The sequence below is a fragment of the Chroicocephalus ridibundus genome, chromosome 15 (assembly GCF_963924245.1).
Source record: "Chroicocephalus ridibundus chromosome 15, bChrRid1.1, whole genome shotgun sequence".
Taxonomy (NCBI): Eukaryota; Metazoa; Chordata; class Aves; order Charadriiformes; family Laridae; genus Chroicocephalus; species Chroicocephalus ridibundus.
The window spans coordinates 6,010,861-6,023,609 of NC_086298.1; the positions used below are offsets into that span (position 1 = coordinate 6,010,861).

Genomic DNA, 12,749 nt, shown 5'->3' on the forward strand with positions numbered 1-12,749 from the left:
TTTACCAAATAAATCAATGCACACAAGTACGAGGCCAAAGTTGGACGAGGCACCATTAGAGAGATCCGCAGTTAAAGAAGCTCTAATTTATTTATTTTGTTAAAAGGCTGAGCCCACTGCACCGGTTGTTCCCTTGCCACATGTCCGTCCTCCCCCCCCGGCACACTTCCCGGCAGAATTTATTAAACAAGTCCCTGTCTTTACCATTTCTTGTAGATTGCTTAAAATTATCAGTTATTTATCAGCAGCCACAGCCCAAAGGCCACCCCATCACTGCAAGCACCGCAAGGCCACGGGCACACAACAGGGGGCTCGGCTGGAAAGGGCAAAACCCCCAGATTTCATGGTTTTAGGGATCCCCCCACAGCTGCTGGGGTAGAGTCAGCTCAGGAAAGTGGAACCGCTGGGGAGGCGAAGGAGAGGTTGGGGTTTGGTTTGGTTTTAAATGGTGCAGTTTATCATAGAATCATAGCCTGGTTTGGGTTGGACGGGACAGTTGGAGGGACCTTTAAATGCCCCTGCCCTGGGCAGGGACACCCCCCACCAGCCCAGGTTGCTCCAAGCCCCGTCCAACCTGGCCTTGAACCCCTCCAGGGATGGGGCAGCCACAGCTGCTCTGGGCACCCTGGGCCAGGGGCTCACCGCCCTCACAGCAAAGAATTTCTTCCTAATACCCAATCTAAATCTCCCCTCTTTCAGTTTAAAACCACCGCCCCTCGTCCTATGGCTCCCCTCCCTGATCCAGAGTCCCTCCCCAGCTTTCCTGGAGCCCCTTTAGGGACTGGAAGAGGCTCTAAGGTCTCCCCGGAGCCTTCTCTTCTCCAGGCTGAACCCCCCCAGCTCTCTCAGCCTGTCCCCACAGCAGAGGGGCTCCAGCGCTCTGACCATTCCTGCAGCCTCCTCTGGCCCCACTCCCACTGCAGACCCGTGTCGTGGCCCCATCCCCAGCAGCACCCATGTTCTCCCCACCCCAGTTCCCCCCCCTAGACCACACATAGCCCCCAGAGCCAGCCCCCTGCCCTGGTGAGCAGCAACACCCGTGCAGACCTGAAGCCCTCACAGCCCCGTGGACGAGCAGCCACCCCTCAGCCACCACCCCAGGGATTTATTTGCCCTGTGGAGAAAAGCCACCTCCAGGTGCCACTCAGTGCCCCCATGGCCCCGCTCACAAACACACCCGGAGCCAGCCGAGAGCTTTGCTGGGCACCTGCAAAATTAATTGCAAATTTCCGAGAACAGAAGCCTGTTGGTGAAACGGGGCGGGTGTGGGGTTTGCATTTTTGATGGGAATTTTTTTTTTTTTTTCCCTCTTTTCTGCTGGAGAAACCCAAGCTTTTGCAAGTTTGATTTCCTCCACCTGCTATTGCTTCATGCCTGAGCAAACAGCCCAGCGGCTAAACAAGCACATCGGGGCTGGGGACGTCCCGCTTTGCGGGTGGCCGTATATAAGGGACTGGGATGAGCGACAGCCCGCCAGAGCAGGAGCCTCCTCTCGGCCACCTGGGCGATGCTAGCTGCCCTCGCCCTCCTCCTGGGGCTGCCGCTCGCCCTCACCGCCGACCCCCCTGGCTGCGCCCCGCTCCTCACCGTCACCCTCGACAATGCCACCGTCCCTGGGGTAAGCCCTGCCCTCAGCCGGGCGCCCGTCCTCGCCTTTTCTACCAGCACCATGAGCCGTTACGGGGCCGGGAACGGGTTATGAACCCCATGGGCCGCTCAACGCTTATCTCACTGCCTGGCCATGCTTATTTTCCTAAAAAAAAATCAAGGCTGCTGCACAGGAGCATGGGGACAGGGCAAAGCCTTGCAGCTCTGCACCCATAAACTCACGAGCAAACGCTTTGGGGGGGCTCCTGCTTCCATCCCCCCATGCAAACCGGGCTGGGCAGCACCGGCCCCAGTGCTTCACCGCTCTCTTTTAAGTCCTTCAAGTGACGGGGACTCGGGTCACGAGTCGCCATCCGCAAAAACCCTTCACTGCGTAAACAGTATTTAGTCCCTCGGGGATGTTTAGTGGGAGGAAAGCAACGAGAGCCGGGCACAGAGCGGGAGGGACAGGACCGCGGAAGCAAACTGGCCATCCCGGAGCTGGGGCATCGCCTTTGTGGGGAGGGGGCAAAGCCAAGAGCCCCTCACCCGGCCTGGATCCTGCCCGGGACGGTCACCTACCGGGTTGCTGGTGGCCATGGGTGAACCCAGCACGGCCCCCCCAACCCTTCCCCGCTCCCCACCTCTCTGCAGCTCCTGGGACAGTGGATCTACATCGCCGGCGCCTCCAGGTACGAGCCTCACCTGGCAGAGCTGAGGGCTGTGAAACACGCGGTTTTTTCCTTCTCTCCCGGCAGCCACGAGGACGAGCTCAACGTCACCGAAATCATGAGACTGTAAGGACGGGGATTCACCCCCTCATCCCGCTCCCCCCAACCCCAGGGACATTTCCACCCACCGGCACCATCCTCCGGGCTGAGACACCCCCACAGATTTGGGGCTGGAGAGCAGCTGTGACAAATTTATTTAAGCTCATCAGCTCGGCTCCAGTTCTGAACCCTCGGGTTTGGTTGGGGCAGTTTTGGGGAGCGGGAGGGTTGCCCCGTCTGACCTCTCTGCCCCACAGGAACGAGACGTGCGTGGTGAGGAACACCAGCAAGATCCTCATCTTTTGGCACAACTCTACCCTGGCACATGGTAAAGCCCCGGCGGCGGCGTGGGGGTGGGATGGGGAGGGCACTGCACCCACACCTTGCACCCTCCCGCTTCTACCCCTGCTATTTGGCATCCCGAGCCCCCGTCATGAGGCCATTTTACACCTCACAACATGCCTGCAACAGGGGGGGGAAGTTTCCCACAGACTGGTCCCCACTGGGATGGGTCTCCCACGGTGAGGGGGGTGAGCAGCCCCCGCCGCGCTGCCGGCTCTGCCCGGGCTGAGCCCCGGCATGGGGAGACGCTTGCCAACGGGGGACCCCCCTCTCCCCGTGCCTTCCAGTCGATGACCAGATCTTTTCCACGGCCAAACTGATCCAAAACGACAAGGACCTGCTGATCATGAAGCATCTCAACCCCAGCTCCCCAGGTCTGAGCCTCTCGGGTAAGTGGATGCTGCGCGGATCCGCAGGGCACGTCCCTGCCCAGGGACGCTTCGATGGGCACCGGCATCCCCAGGCCTCGCAGGCAGGCAAAAAGCCTCTTTTCCCCCCAGTACAGAGAGGGGAAAGATGGGGGCGGGCAGGCAGCGAGCTCCCCATCCACACCACGGGGACCACCAGGGAGCGAAGAACTCCCTAAAATTCCCTTTTCCCCCCGCTCTCCGCCCATTCTCCTTTTACCGCCCCATTTCTCCATCAGCGCGGACGCCCAACGTGACCAAGGAGCAGATGGAGGAGTTCAAAGCCCACCTGCACTGCCTGGGCCTCACCGAGGAGGACGTGTTCTTCACCTCCGAAAAGGTCCGAAGCCCTCCCCAGGGCAGGAGAGCCCCAGCAGGGGCCAGCTCCTGCCGCCGGCTGGGATGGGGGTCCCGGGGGGGTGGAGGATCTGTTTCCCCCCACAGTCCCTCTCCTCCCTGGCTGATCCTGGCTCTTGGGGCGGTTTTGGGGCAAGGGGACACCGACGTCCACTCTCCCCCTCTCCCGCAGGACGCCTGTCCCCTGCCCGGGGAGAAGATGGGGGAAGACGATGCGGAGCCGCAGTCGGGGTAAACCCCAGGGGCCGGGTCAGCTGCTCCATCCTCATCCTCATCCTCCTCCAGCCCCTCTGCAGGGATGTCACTGCCCGCCAGGGCCAGCTCAGCCTCAGGACTTTCTAGGGAGATTTCGTTTTTTCCTCCTGGATGAAACACCTCGTTTCCCTGTTCTCACCTGGACCAGAAATAAACCCTCGTGTTACACCCCCCTGTCGCTTCCCGCATCCTCGCCGGGAGCACGGGCAGGACCCCTCCTGCCTGCCCTGCCCACGATGCCGCATCTCCCACCCTGCCTTTCACTCTCGGCAGGAAAAGCCCCGGACAAAACCCCACCTGGGCCAGGCATGGCAGCGGGCGGGGGGACACTCATCCCTCCTGCCGGCTCCGTGGTGGCACGGGACCCTCCTGCCACCCCACCCGGTGCGTCCCCTCCAACAGCGGGGCTCGGGGACACCAGCACCCACCCATCAGCCCCGACGCCACGGGGAGAGACACAAACCTGCCCCCCCGCCCCGAGTCTCCTCCACCGCAACTCAAACCAGCCGAGGTGCTTTTAGCACCCAAACATCCCACCCTGAATTTTTCAGGTGAAATCCCACGAGCCTGCGCAGGGGCGGGGTGACACGGGGTGACATCGCGCCTTCCCCGGGTGTCTCCAAGCAGGGGAAGGGGGAAAGGACAGGAAAAAAACATCAAAAACCATCACCCAGGGCCAGACCGAGGGACTCGGGGGGACTCGAGGGACTCCCCGCTACCGGAGGGGAAAAGGCAAACAGAAATAAAGCCAGAAAAGCAGGTCCTGCCCTGCCCGGCAGCATGGGGACAGCAGTGGGACGGGGGGGCTCGGGGGACACACCGCAGGGGACGCGTCCAGCAGAACGGGGGTGACCTCCTGGGACCCCCTCAGTCCCATTTTTACAACCTGTTTTGGCAAGGAAGGGGAAAAGACCTTCCTGCCCAGGGAGAAGGGGGCTCTTTGAAGCCCCCCCAGGCTTCACCCAAGGTGGGGGGCGGCTGCGCCCCAGCCAACATCTGCAGAGCAGGAGGGAACCGCGGTGGCTGCTCGCAGGGAACAAGACCAGCAAATTTAGGGCAGATTTTAGTTTTAAATACAGCAAGTGCATCGCCCCCGCAGACACCTACTGACGCTCACTGATGGCAGCAGCCAAGGCCCGGGCACGCGGCTCTTCTCTGGGACACGTCCCCAAAAGGTGCCAGTTGCGTCACTGTCGCCGAGCCCCCGGCGCGTCCCATCCCCCCCCGCAGGGCTTCAAAAGCAAACGGCCGAGCAAGTCCGTCCGTCCATCCGTCCGGGGCTTCGCTCGCTCGCTCCTGGCTTTGGGGCAGCCATGGCCAGTGCCGGGGTGGTCACCGCCGTCCTCGGCCTCGCTGCACTGCTGCTGCCCACCGCCGCCATCCCCTGCCCAGCCCCGCGCCCCGCCAACACCACGGCATCCAAGGTAGGAGACACCCGAGCCCCGGGGATGCCCCACTCCTGCCGCGAGTTTGTGGGTGCTCTGCTGAGCCTCACCACCCCCTGGGGAAGGGGGGACCCTCCCTCGCCCCCCCGGCACATCCACCGAGGCGCCCTCACCAAAAACAAGCAGGACGCGTTTGCTTTCCAAAACACCTCAAATCTCTCAATTTTCGCATGGTCCCCCAGCAAGTCCCAGAGGTGACCTCAAAAGAAGGGGGCGGGGGGGGGGGGGGCGCTATTTTTTGGTGCAAATCCCCCGCGGCAGCAGAGGGCTGTCCTGGCCCCTCACCGCACAGGGGCACCCGCAGCCAACGCCGCACCAGTTCCCAATGCCCACATTCAGCTCTTTCCCCCCCCCCCGGGCATTCGCACAGGTTTCATTGTGCTGCTGCTGGCGCGGCGCAAGAGGGAAAACTAGCAGAGGACAGAGGTCAAAAGGAGTGATTTTTCCAATGGGAGGGTGCAAACCTCTTCCCCAAAGTTCCCCCTGCGGCCCCCAAGGCTCTCACTGCCCTGTCCCTCTCTCCCCGCAGCTGCTGGGGACGTGGCTGTACGTGGCCGGGGCCGCCCAGTTGCCCCAGCACCTCCTGGAGATGCTGCTCATCGACCACGGCCACCTCCACGTGGAGCCCGGCACCGGCGAGCAGGAGCTGCGCGTCACCCAGCGTGTGGCCGTGTAAGGAGCAGCCCTCGGGTCCCCAAACCATCTCCTCCCACGCGCCGCAGCCCCCGCAACGCCGGACACCAGCGCGGTTTCAGACTGGTTTTCCCAAGGAGAGAGTCCCTCCTGGCTGCTCCATGCATGATCTCCCCTCCCCTCCTCACCCCTTCTTTTACTTAGTTACTTCAGCAGCCCCCAGGTTCAGGCAAATTTTGCAGGGCACAGAGGTCTTGCAGGCACCAAGCCCTGCAGGCGTGGAGGATGCAGGACAAAGGCAAGGAGAAGACCTCTCCAGAGGAGAGGTCCTCTCCAGAGGTCCCTGCACCGTGGCTGCTGACCCCGCCAGGCACCAAAAGCCGTTTTTCCCCCCCCAGGGTCAGGCTTTAAGAATTTTTCTGTGCCGACACCAGCAGCTCTTTGGCAGCTTCGGTTATTTCGGGGTGGAAAAACATCTCACCACCAAGGAGCCGGGGCAAGGGCAAGGTTGAGAGCAGGACCTGCAGGTGGAGGTCAGGCAGACGCACGGGAGAAATGGCTTAATTATAACAGTGAGAGCAATTAATTAACCCTGCGGAGGAGCTGGTGGGTGCCCGTGCAGGGCCGGGGCTTTGTTGGTCCTTTCCAGCCTGTGGCAGGGGGTCTCTGCTCCCCTTCCCCTCTCTCTCTCCAGGGGGGACCAGTGTCTCACCAACAACTCCACCTACTTCGAGATCACCGCCGGTAACGCCACGCTGGTGAAACATGGTGAGGAGCACCGCTGGGCGCAGCCGTCGGGGTTATCATCACCCAGGCCATTTTTTAGAGGGGCTTGAGACAGGCAAAGGGTCCACGGCCATGTTTTACATCTGACATATTTTATTCCCGGGTCATTTTGTCCATTAGAAGCCAAGATTTGAAGCCAAGGCCAGGTTGGACAGGGCTTTGAGCAACCCGGTCTAGTGGGAGGTGTCCCTGCCCAGGGCAGGGGCTGGGACTGGATGATCTTTAATGTCCCTTCCCACCCAAACCTTTCTACGGTTCTATAATAACGTTTGCTGGACTCCAAACAGCTCCCCAGGGCTGGGGGCACCCCAGTCCGGCCCCGCTCCCGGGGGTTGCAGCCCCGCCATTAAGCCACACTAAACCCAAGGTCGTGCCAGGAGCAAGGCACCGCTCCCACCCCCGCAGGAGAAGACCGCCTCCCGCCTCACCTGTAAAGTTATTGCACAATCCCGTGGGGAAAGGAGGGGAACATTTGTGGCAGGTTTCAGTGAATTAATGAAGCCTCGCCTTCTGAATTGTTTCCTCCTCCTCGCTGAGGAAGCGGGGTGAGCATCGCAAATTCCCTGAGGCAGCCTTTGCACTGACGCAGCCCAGACGGCATTGCTGTGGGCAGGGGACAGTTTCCCCCTGTTTTTGCAGGAGGTGGGGGGGCTGGGGGCCGGGCAGCCTCGCTGGCACCCCGAGACCAACCATCCCCCCGGCACATCGCCGCGGCAGGACGGGAGCTGGGCGGCTTCGGCTCCTTCACAGCCCAGCACACGCTTAGGAAATACCATTCCAATAAACCCAGAGCCAAACAACTCACCCCACGTCAGGACATTTGTCCTCCCCACTGCTGAGGGATGGCTCCCAGGGCATTGTAGCCATAGGATGAGGGGCAATGGCTTTTAACTAGAGCAGGGCAGGTTTAGATGAGACATGAGGAAGAAGTTCTTTACACTGAGGGTGGTGAGACACTGGCCCAGGTTGCCCAGAGAGGTGGTGGAGGCCCCATCCCTGGAGACATCCAAGGCCAGGCTGGATGAGGCTCTGAGCAACCTGATCTAGTTGAAGATGTCCCTGCTGACTGCAGGGGGTGGGACTAGATGGCCTTTGAAGGTCCCTTCCAACCCAACACGTTCTATGGTTCTATGCATTGCCTATACCCAGGCTGCGGTTTATCGCTGCTGCAGCACCAAAAAGCTGAATATTGTGTCTGTTCCCCACCCCCATTCTGTTCTCTCAAAGCCAAGACCCACCAAACCCTGGGGACGCTGGTGAACCTCAGCTCTGAAGACGTTTTACTCATCCAGCACGAACTGCAGAGGGAAAGGACGTATTTGGGACTGTATCTCTATGGTAGGCAAACTCCATCCTAAAGTAATTTAAAGCTACCACGGGACACCAAAATATGCGCGTAAAATTACCAGCTACAGCCACACAGCAACTTGGTTTCACCAACAGTCAGTGATTTTCCCGAGACTCCAGGGGTCAGGGGAGTATTTACAAATCCCATTAAAACCTGAATCTCTTGGCAAGAGCAGAAAGACCGAGTTAAAGGCAAAACCCACTTAAGGCCATAAACGTTCAAAGAACAGGAAGCAAATACAGTTCAGCATCGATAGCATCATAAATTCATCATATTTTTCAAGCCAACCATGATTTTTCGGTATTTACCTCCCAGGGCAGAGCACGTGGCTTTGCAGTGCCGGCACAGGCACAGCTGATCGCATCTACCACAAGCCCATAAAGCAGCATTTTAGACCTTGATAAGGCTTCCCACTGCCCTCCCGAGCTGTAAAGCAGTTGCTTAAGAGAGTTTGAAGACGCATCCAGAAAACTGCCTCCATACTCGGCCTCGGTCCCTCCCGATGTCCCCCAGGAGCATCAGACTGTCCTTAAAGCAGACAGGACCGGAGCTAACTGGGGAGAGGGTTAAAAAAAGTGATGCCCGAGGTTGTTTTTGTTCAGGTATTCACCACAGGGGCGAGAGACCCCGGCAGAGATCCGGGATCCGCAGCACGCGATGGTGGGAGCACGGGGCCGTGCGGCACCAAAGGCAGGGAGGGGGCACCGGGGGCCGTGCCGAGGCCACCGAGCCGTGTTTAACGCCTGGCAAACGCTTCTCCGTTTGCAGCCCGGAACCTGAGTGCCGGGACAGCCCGTCGGGAAGAGCTGGAGCACCACGGCAGGCGCCTGGGGCTGGGCGAAGAGGAGATGGTGTTCGCCCCGTGGAAAAGGGTGCGTGAGTGGGCAGAGCCCCCGCAGCCCCCCCCCAGCCCCAGGCAGGGCTGCCAAGGCTGTCACCAAACTGGGGGCTCGGAGAGGGGTTGTCAAGGTGGTGGAAGTGATTGAGGGGACCATGGCTTGCTTCGACACTGATGGTGGCTTAAAATAACAGACTCCCCCCCCCGCAGATAACGTGACTCCCCAAAGCGAATACCTGCACCTGTGAGACGCTGGCCCAGGTTGCCCAGGGAGGTGGTGGAGGCCCCATCCCTGGAGACATCCAAGGCCAGGCTGGATGAGGCTCTGAGCGACCTGATCCAGTTGAAGATGTCCCTGCTGACTGCAGGGGGTGGGACTAGATGGCCTTTGAAGGTCCCTTCCGACCCAACACGTTCTATGATCTCTAGTGGAAAACCTGGTAACAGCCTGCCTCCCCTTGGAGAGGGAAGAGAGCTAAAGTAGAGGGGGTTTGCCCCAAAATTCCTGATTTTTGCCTGAAATACCTCATTTTGCCCCCCAGCAGAGGCCATGTGCCCCCAGGAGCTGCAGCGAGGGGCAGGAGGGGCTGGTGCCCTGGGGCACTGCCCGGCCCGGCATCAGCCAAAGCCACAACCATTTTGAAGCCTTAAAACCCCAGGCTGTTTTCAGATTGGGATTTGCTTTTCCGGCAGCCCGAGACACAGGTTCGCAGCCCGGCTGGCTGCAGATGGGACAACAGCACCGGCCAGTCCTCCTCCCGCCCCGCGCGGGGGTGTCCAGCACCCGGGCGTCCTTTGGGCCGGGGTCCAGCCCTGAGCTCCCAGCCCCATGGGACATCAGGGAAGAGGCACCACCATCCACTCTCGCAAAACCAGGCACCTTTTTCCTTAGTTTTTCCATTGAAATGTTAAACAGACCCAGCCCCAACCTCTGCCACCTGATTTAGGACATTTTGTCCTGCAAACGTCCCAGTCCCCAAGCCGGCGCGATGGGGCTCCCTTTTGCGAAGTGAGGGGTGAAAAAAATACCTCTTTCTGTCTGTCCATTCCTGTCCTGGCTCTTTGCTTGTCCGTGGCAGGAGACTCTGAGCTTCCAGGGGTGCCCAAAACCCCACTCTGAGCTGCCGGGCCGGACCCAACGTAGCCCCTGACACCCCCCAGCCTCAAGATGCTTCTTTTAGAACTATCGAGATCCAGGGGAACTGGGAACAGGGACACAGGCTGCAACCCTCCCGGTGGGGCAGGGGCAGGTCTCCTCTCCCCGTTAGGCAACGGGCAGCACCTGGAGGCAGGGCCCAGCCCCCCCGAAACGAACAGCAGACAGCTGCTGACCCAGGGGGTTGCCAAGGTGTCTGCATCACATTTAAATTTGGGGAAGATGAGCGAAGTTTAGAGAAAGGCAGGGTGAGGGGAATGAGTCAGAGTTGTTTGTCCTTACAAGGTAGAATTGCCCTTAGCAGAGAAGGGGTTTGTGCCCAGTCGAGAGGCAGGACACAGTGTCTGAGGGGTGAAATTAAACCAATTAACAAAGATTTTGTCATCATGCTGAAGGAGATGGATGTGAGCAGAACGCCAACTCATGTACCCCCGCGACAGCCCAAGGCATTAGCAGAATGTAAACCACGTGAATTCCCAGTGCCTGGGGAGCACGAGTTTTTTATTTATTCCTCCAAAAGTTTGAATCCCCCTTTCCTTCAGAGCACAGCTTCAGTGTAGCACAGCTTTGCTCCAGAATCCTGGTTTCTTCTTCATAGCACAGGTGTGGAAAATGGCACCAGCAGCAGCTCCAGAGCCAGGCAGGCGGCGTCTGTGACTGGGGCAGCGTGGGGAAGCCCACAGCTTCTCTAAGTGCTCTTGAGCTTATAAGCAGATACAAAGGAAAAGAAAAATACTCCTTTCTTCAGTAAATTCTGACAGCACTGACAGTTCCGCTTATCACGTTACTGTTGTTTTGGCAGGAGCTGTGTCAAGTGGAAGAAATGGAGAAAGGGAACAGCCCACGCGTGGAGCCCGCGGTCACAGCGTCACCTCCCGGGGGTCCCCAGCAGCCTGGGGGGCGCGGGCGACTGACACCACGACAGCAATAAACGCCTTCCTCAAACGCGATGCCTGTTGCGGCCGAGATGCTGGGGGTCTGAGCAGGTCAGAAGTGGGGCCTGCAAAGAGGAACTGAGCACCCAATTCCCTTTGTGTGCCGTTCCACTAGGAGCTGGGAAGAGTCATCAGTAAAGGAAGGAGGGATGCAGGACAGCGTGAGACGTGGAAGTTTTTCCAGCACTGACTCAGTCCGCTCGGCCTCACACCAAGCTCCCACAGAGCTCTGGAAAAGGCAGTCCTTCAATGAAGCAGTAATAGAGGCTAACCGGAAGAGGGCAATCATTAACTATTTTAAATGAGCGTCCCAAGCACTTGATGAGTAACAGGAATGTAAAAAAGGCTAGAAACTTATCTTTAACTGTACAGTTTGGAATGCAAAGGAGGCTGGAAACTTATCTGTAACCGTACAGTTTGAGAGGAAGCGGGTGCTTAGCTAGAAGCAACCCCCCAGCTCTCTTGACAGGAGCTTGGCTGCCAGAAGCGGCCCAGCTGGAGCAGATGTTCCTGCCCAAACCCTGTGGGCTGAGCAAGAGCTTCCCGATAATGTTCATCCACGGCAAGGTTTGCAACATAATATGACGACACTGAAAAATTATCCTCCTTCCAGAGGGGGAGGGGTGCTAACCCAACCCAAGCTGGATTTTTACTTCCCCAGAAAAAAAGGTCATGTTTCCTCCTTTCCCAAGAAGCTCCCACTAAGGTTCAAATTGATTGACATTGCTCCCCGTGCCCCCGGTACAGCTCATCAGGCACCTCCCACATCCTTCATCACACCCCCGGCCCCAGGGACGAAAGCGCTGTTGCTCTGCGTTGGTGAGAATGGTGGGCTTTAAAAAGAGACTGCTTTCGCTGCGCGTCTGCAAAGTAACTCAGTCTCAGCTCTAACCTAGTAATTAAGCACTGAAAATATCTCTCTTCCTTAAAAAGGAAGAAGAGGAGAGAAGCTGGAGGGAATCAGCGAGGAGAGAGCCCTGCTCCTCCCTCTGCGGCACCAGGGTGCCCTGTCCCTGCACAGCACCGTTTTCTGGGCAGCGTTTCAGTGATGAGCCTTTGGCCCAAGTCCTGCAGTAAAATTGAGTTTTGCAAGGTCAAGTACAGCCAATTCCCTCCTGGTCTCAGGGCACAGGTACCTGGCCAGCCCTTGCTTCAGATGCATCTTTATCAGCTTGTGACACAAAAAAGAAACCCGCCCCAAGAAGTGAGAGAGTTAAAGGGTAGGAGCGGGCAGTGGTGCAAGAGGGGATGCTGCCAGCAGCCTTGAGCGCCGCAGTCCAGAGCGTGTCGATAAGCGCCTCAGCTGACCGAAGCTGACACCACTGGAAAGCAGTGGCTCACATTACAAGGACACAGACTTTACGAGTAGATTTATAGCTGAATAAAAGCCTTGAATTACCGTCAGAGACGTAAGGAACCAACTGACCCAGTCTGGCCCCCATAGGGAGTTTTGTTAGCCAAATCAGAGGCCGCTCGCACTACCAGCTGTGGTTCCTGAGTAACCTTCAAGGATAGCTCCTGGTTGGTTTTTTAAGAAAGAAGAAAAATTGTACAAAGCCTTTCTTTTTGAAACCCAGGTTCCTTCAAGGGCATAGTTGGACTACAGAGATTCCAGCTTTTCTGGAAACGCTTCCCTGAACAGTTACGGATACTGCACAGAGGAGCAAAGTCCAGCAGCGCTCAGAGACAGGTTAACAGTATGGGAACAGCCCTGACTCATCACTGCCATCATTAGCCTTGGTCTCAGGTTTGCTGGTTTTGCCTTTAGAGAATTCTGTTCTCCCACCTTCTCGTAGGGAGAGCCATTCCCGGTGTCAGTGTCCTTGGTGAGAATCCTCCCAGGAAGAGTCTGGCCACAAACAGCACCAATAAACCATATCAAGAAACAGA

The 12,749-nt window shown here is 58.4% G+C and overlaps 2 protein-coding genes across 2 annotated transcripts; both read left to right on the forward strand.

Annotated features, from left to right (window-relative positions):
* The first annotated feature begins 1,459 nt into the window (after positions 1-1,459).
* On the forward strand, positions 1,460-3,886 carry LOC134523798 (alpha-1-acid glycoprotein 1-like). The gene is made up of 6 exons (XM_063353185.1): positions 1,460-1,618; positions 2,242-2,384; positions 2,615-2,685; positions 2,987-3,088; positions 3,346-3,446; positions 3,636-3,886. The coding sequence occupies exons 1-6, from the start codon at positions 1,508-1,510 to the stop codon at positions 3,696-3,698; spliced, it is 591 nt and encodes a 196-aa protein (XP_063209255.1). The 5' UTR covers positions 1,460-1,507; the 3' UTR covers positions 3,699-3,886.
* Positions 3,887-4,806: 920 nt separating this feature from the next.
* On the forward strand, positions 4,807-11,218 carry LOC134523820 (alpha-1-acid glycoprotein 8-like). The gene is made up of 6 exons (XM_063353223.1): positions 4,807-5,142; positions 5,693-5,835; positions 6,491-6,564; positions 7,810-7,920; positions 8,699-8,802; positions 10,727-11,218. The coding sequence occupies exons 1-6, from the start codon at positions 5,032-5,034 to the stop codon at positions 10,853-10,855; spliced, it is 672 nt and encodes a 223-aa protein (XP_063209293.1). The 5' UTR covers positions 4,807-5,031; the 3' UTR covers positions 10,856-11,218.
* The last annotated feature ends 1,531 nt before the right edge of the window (positions 11,219-12,749 follow it).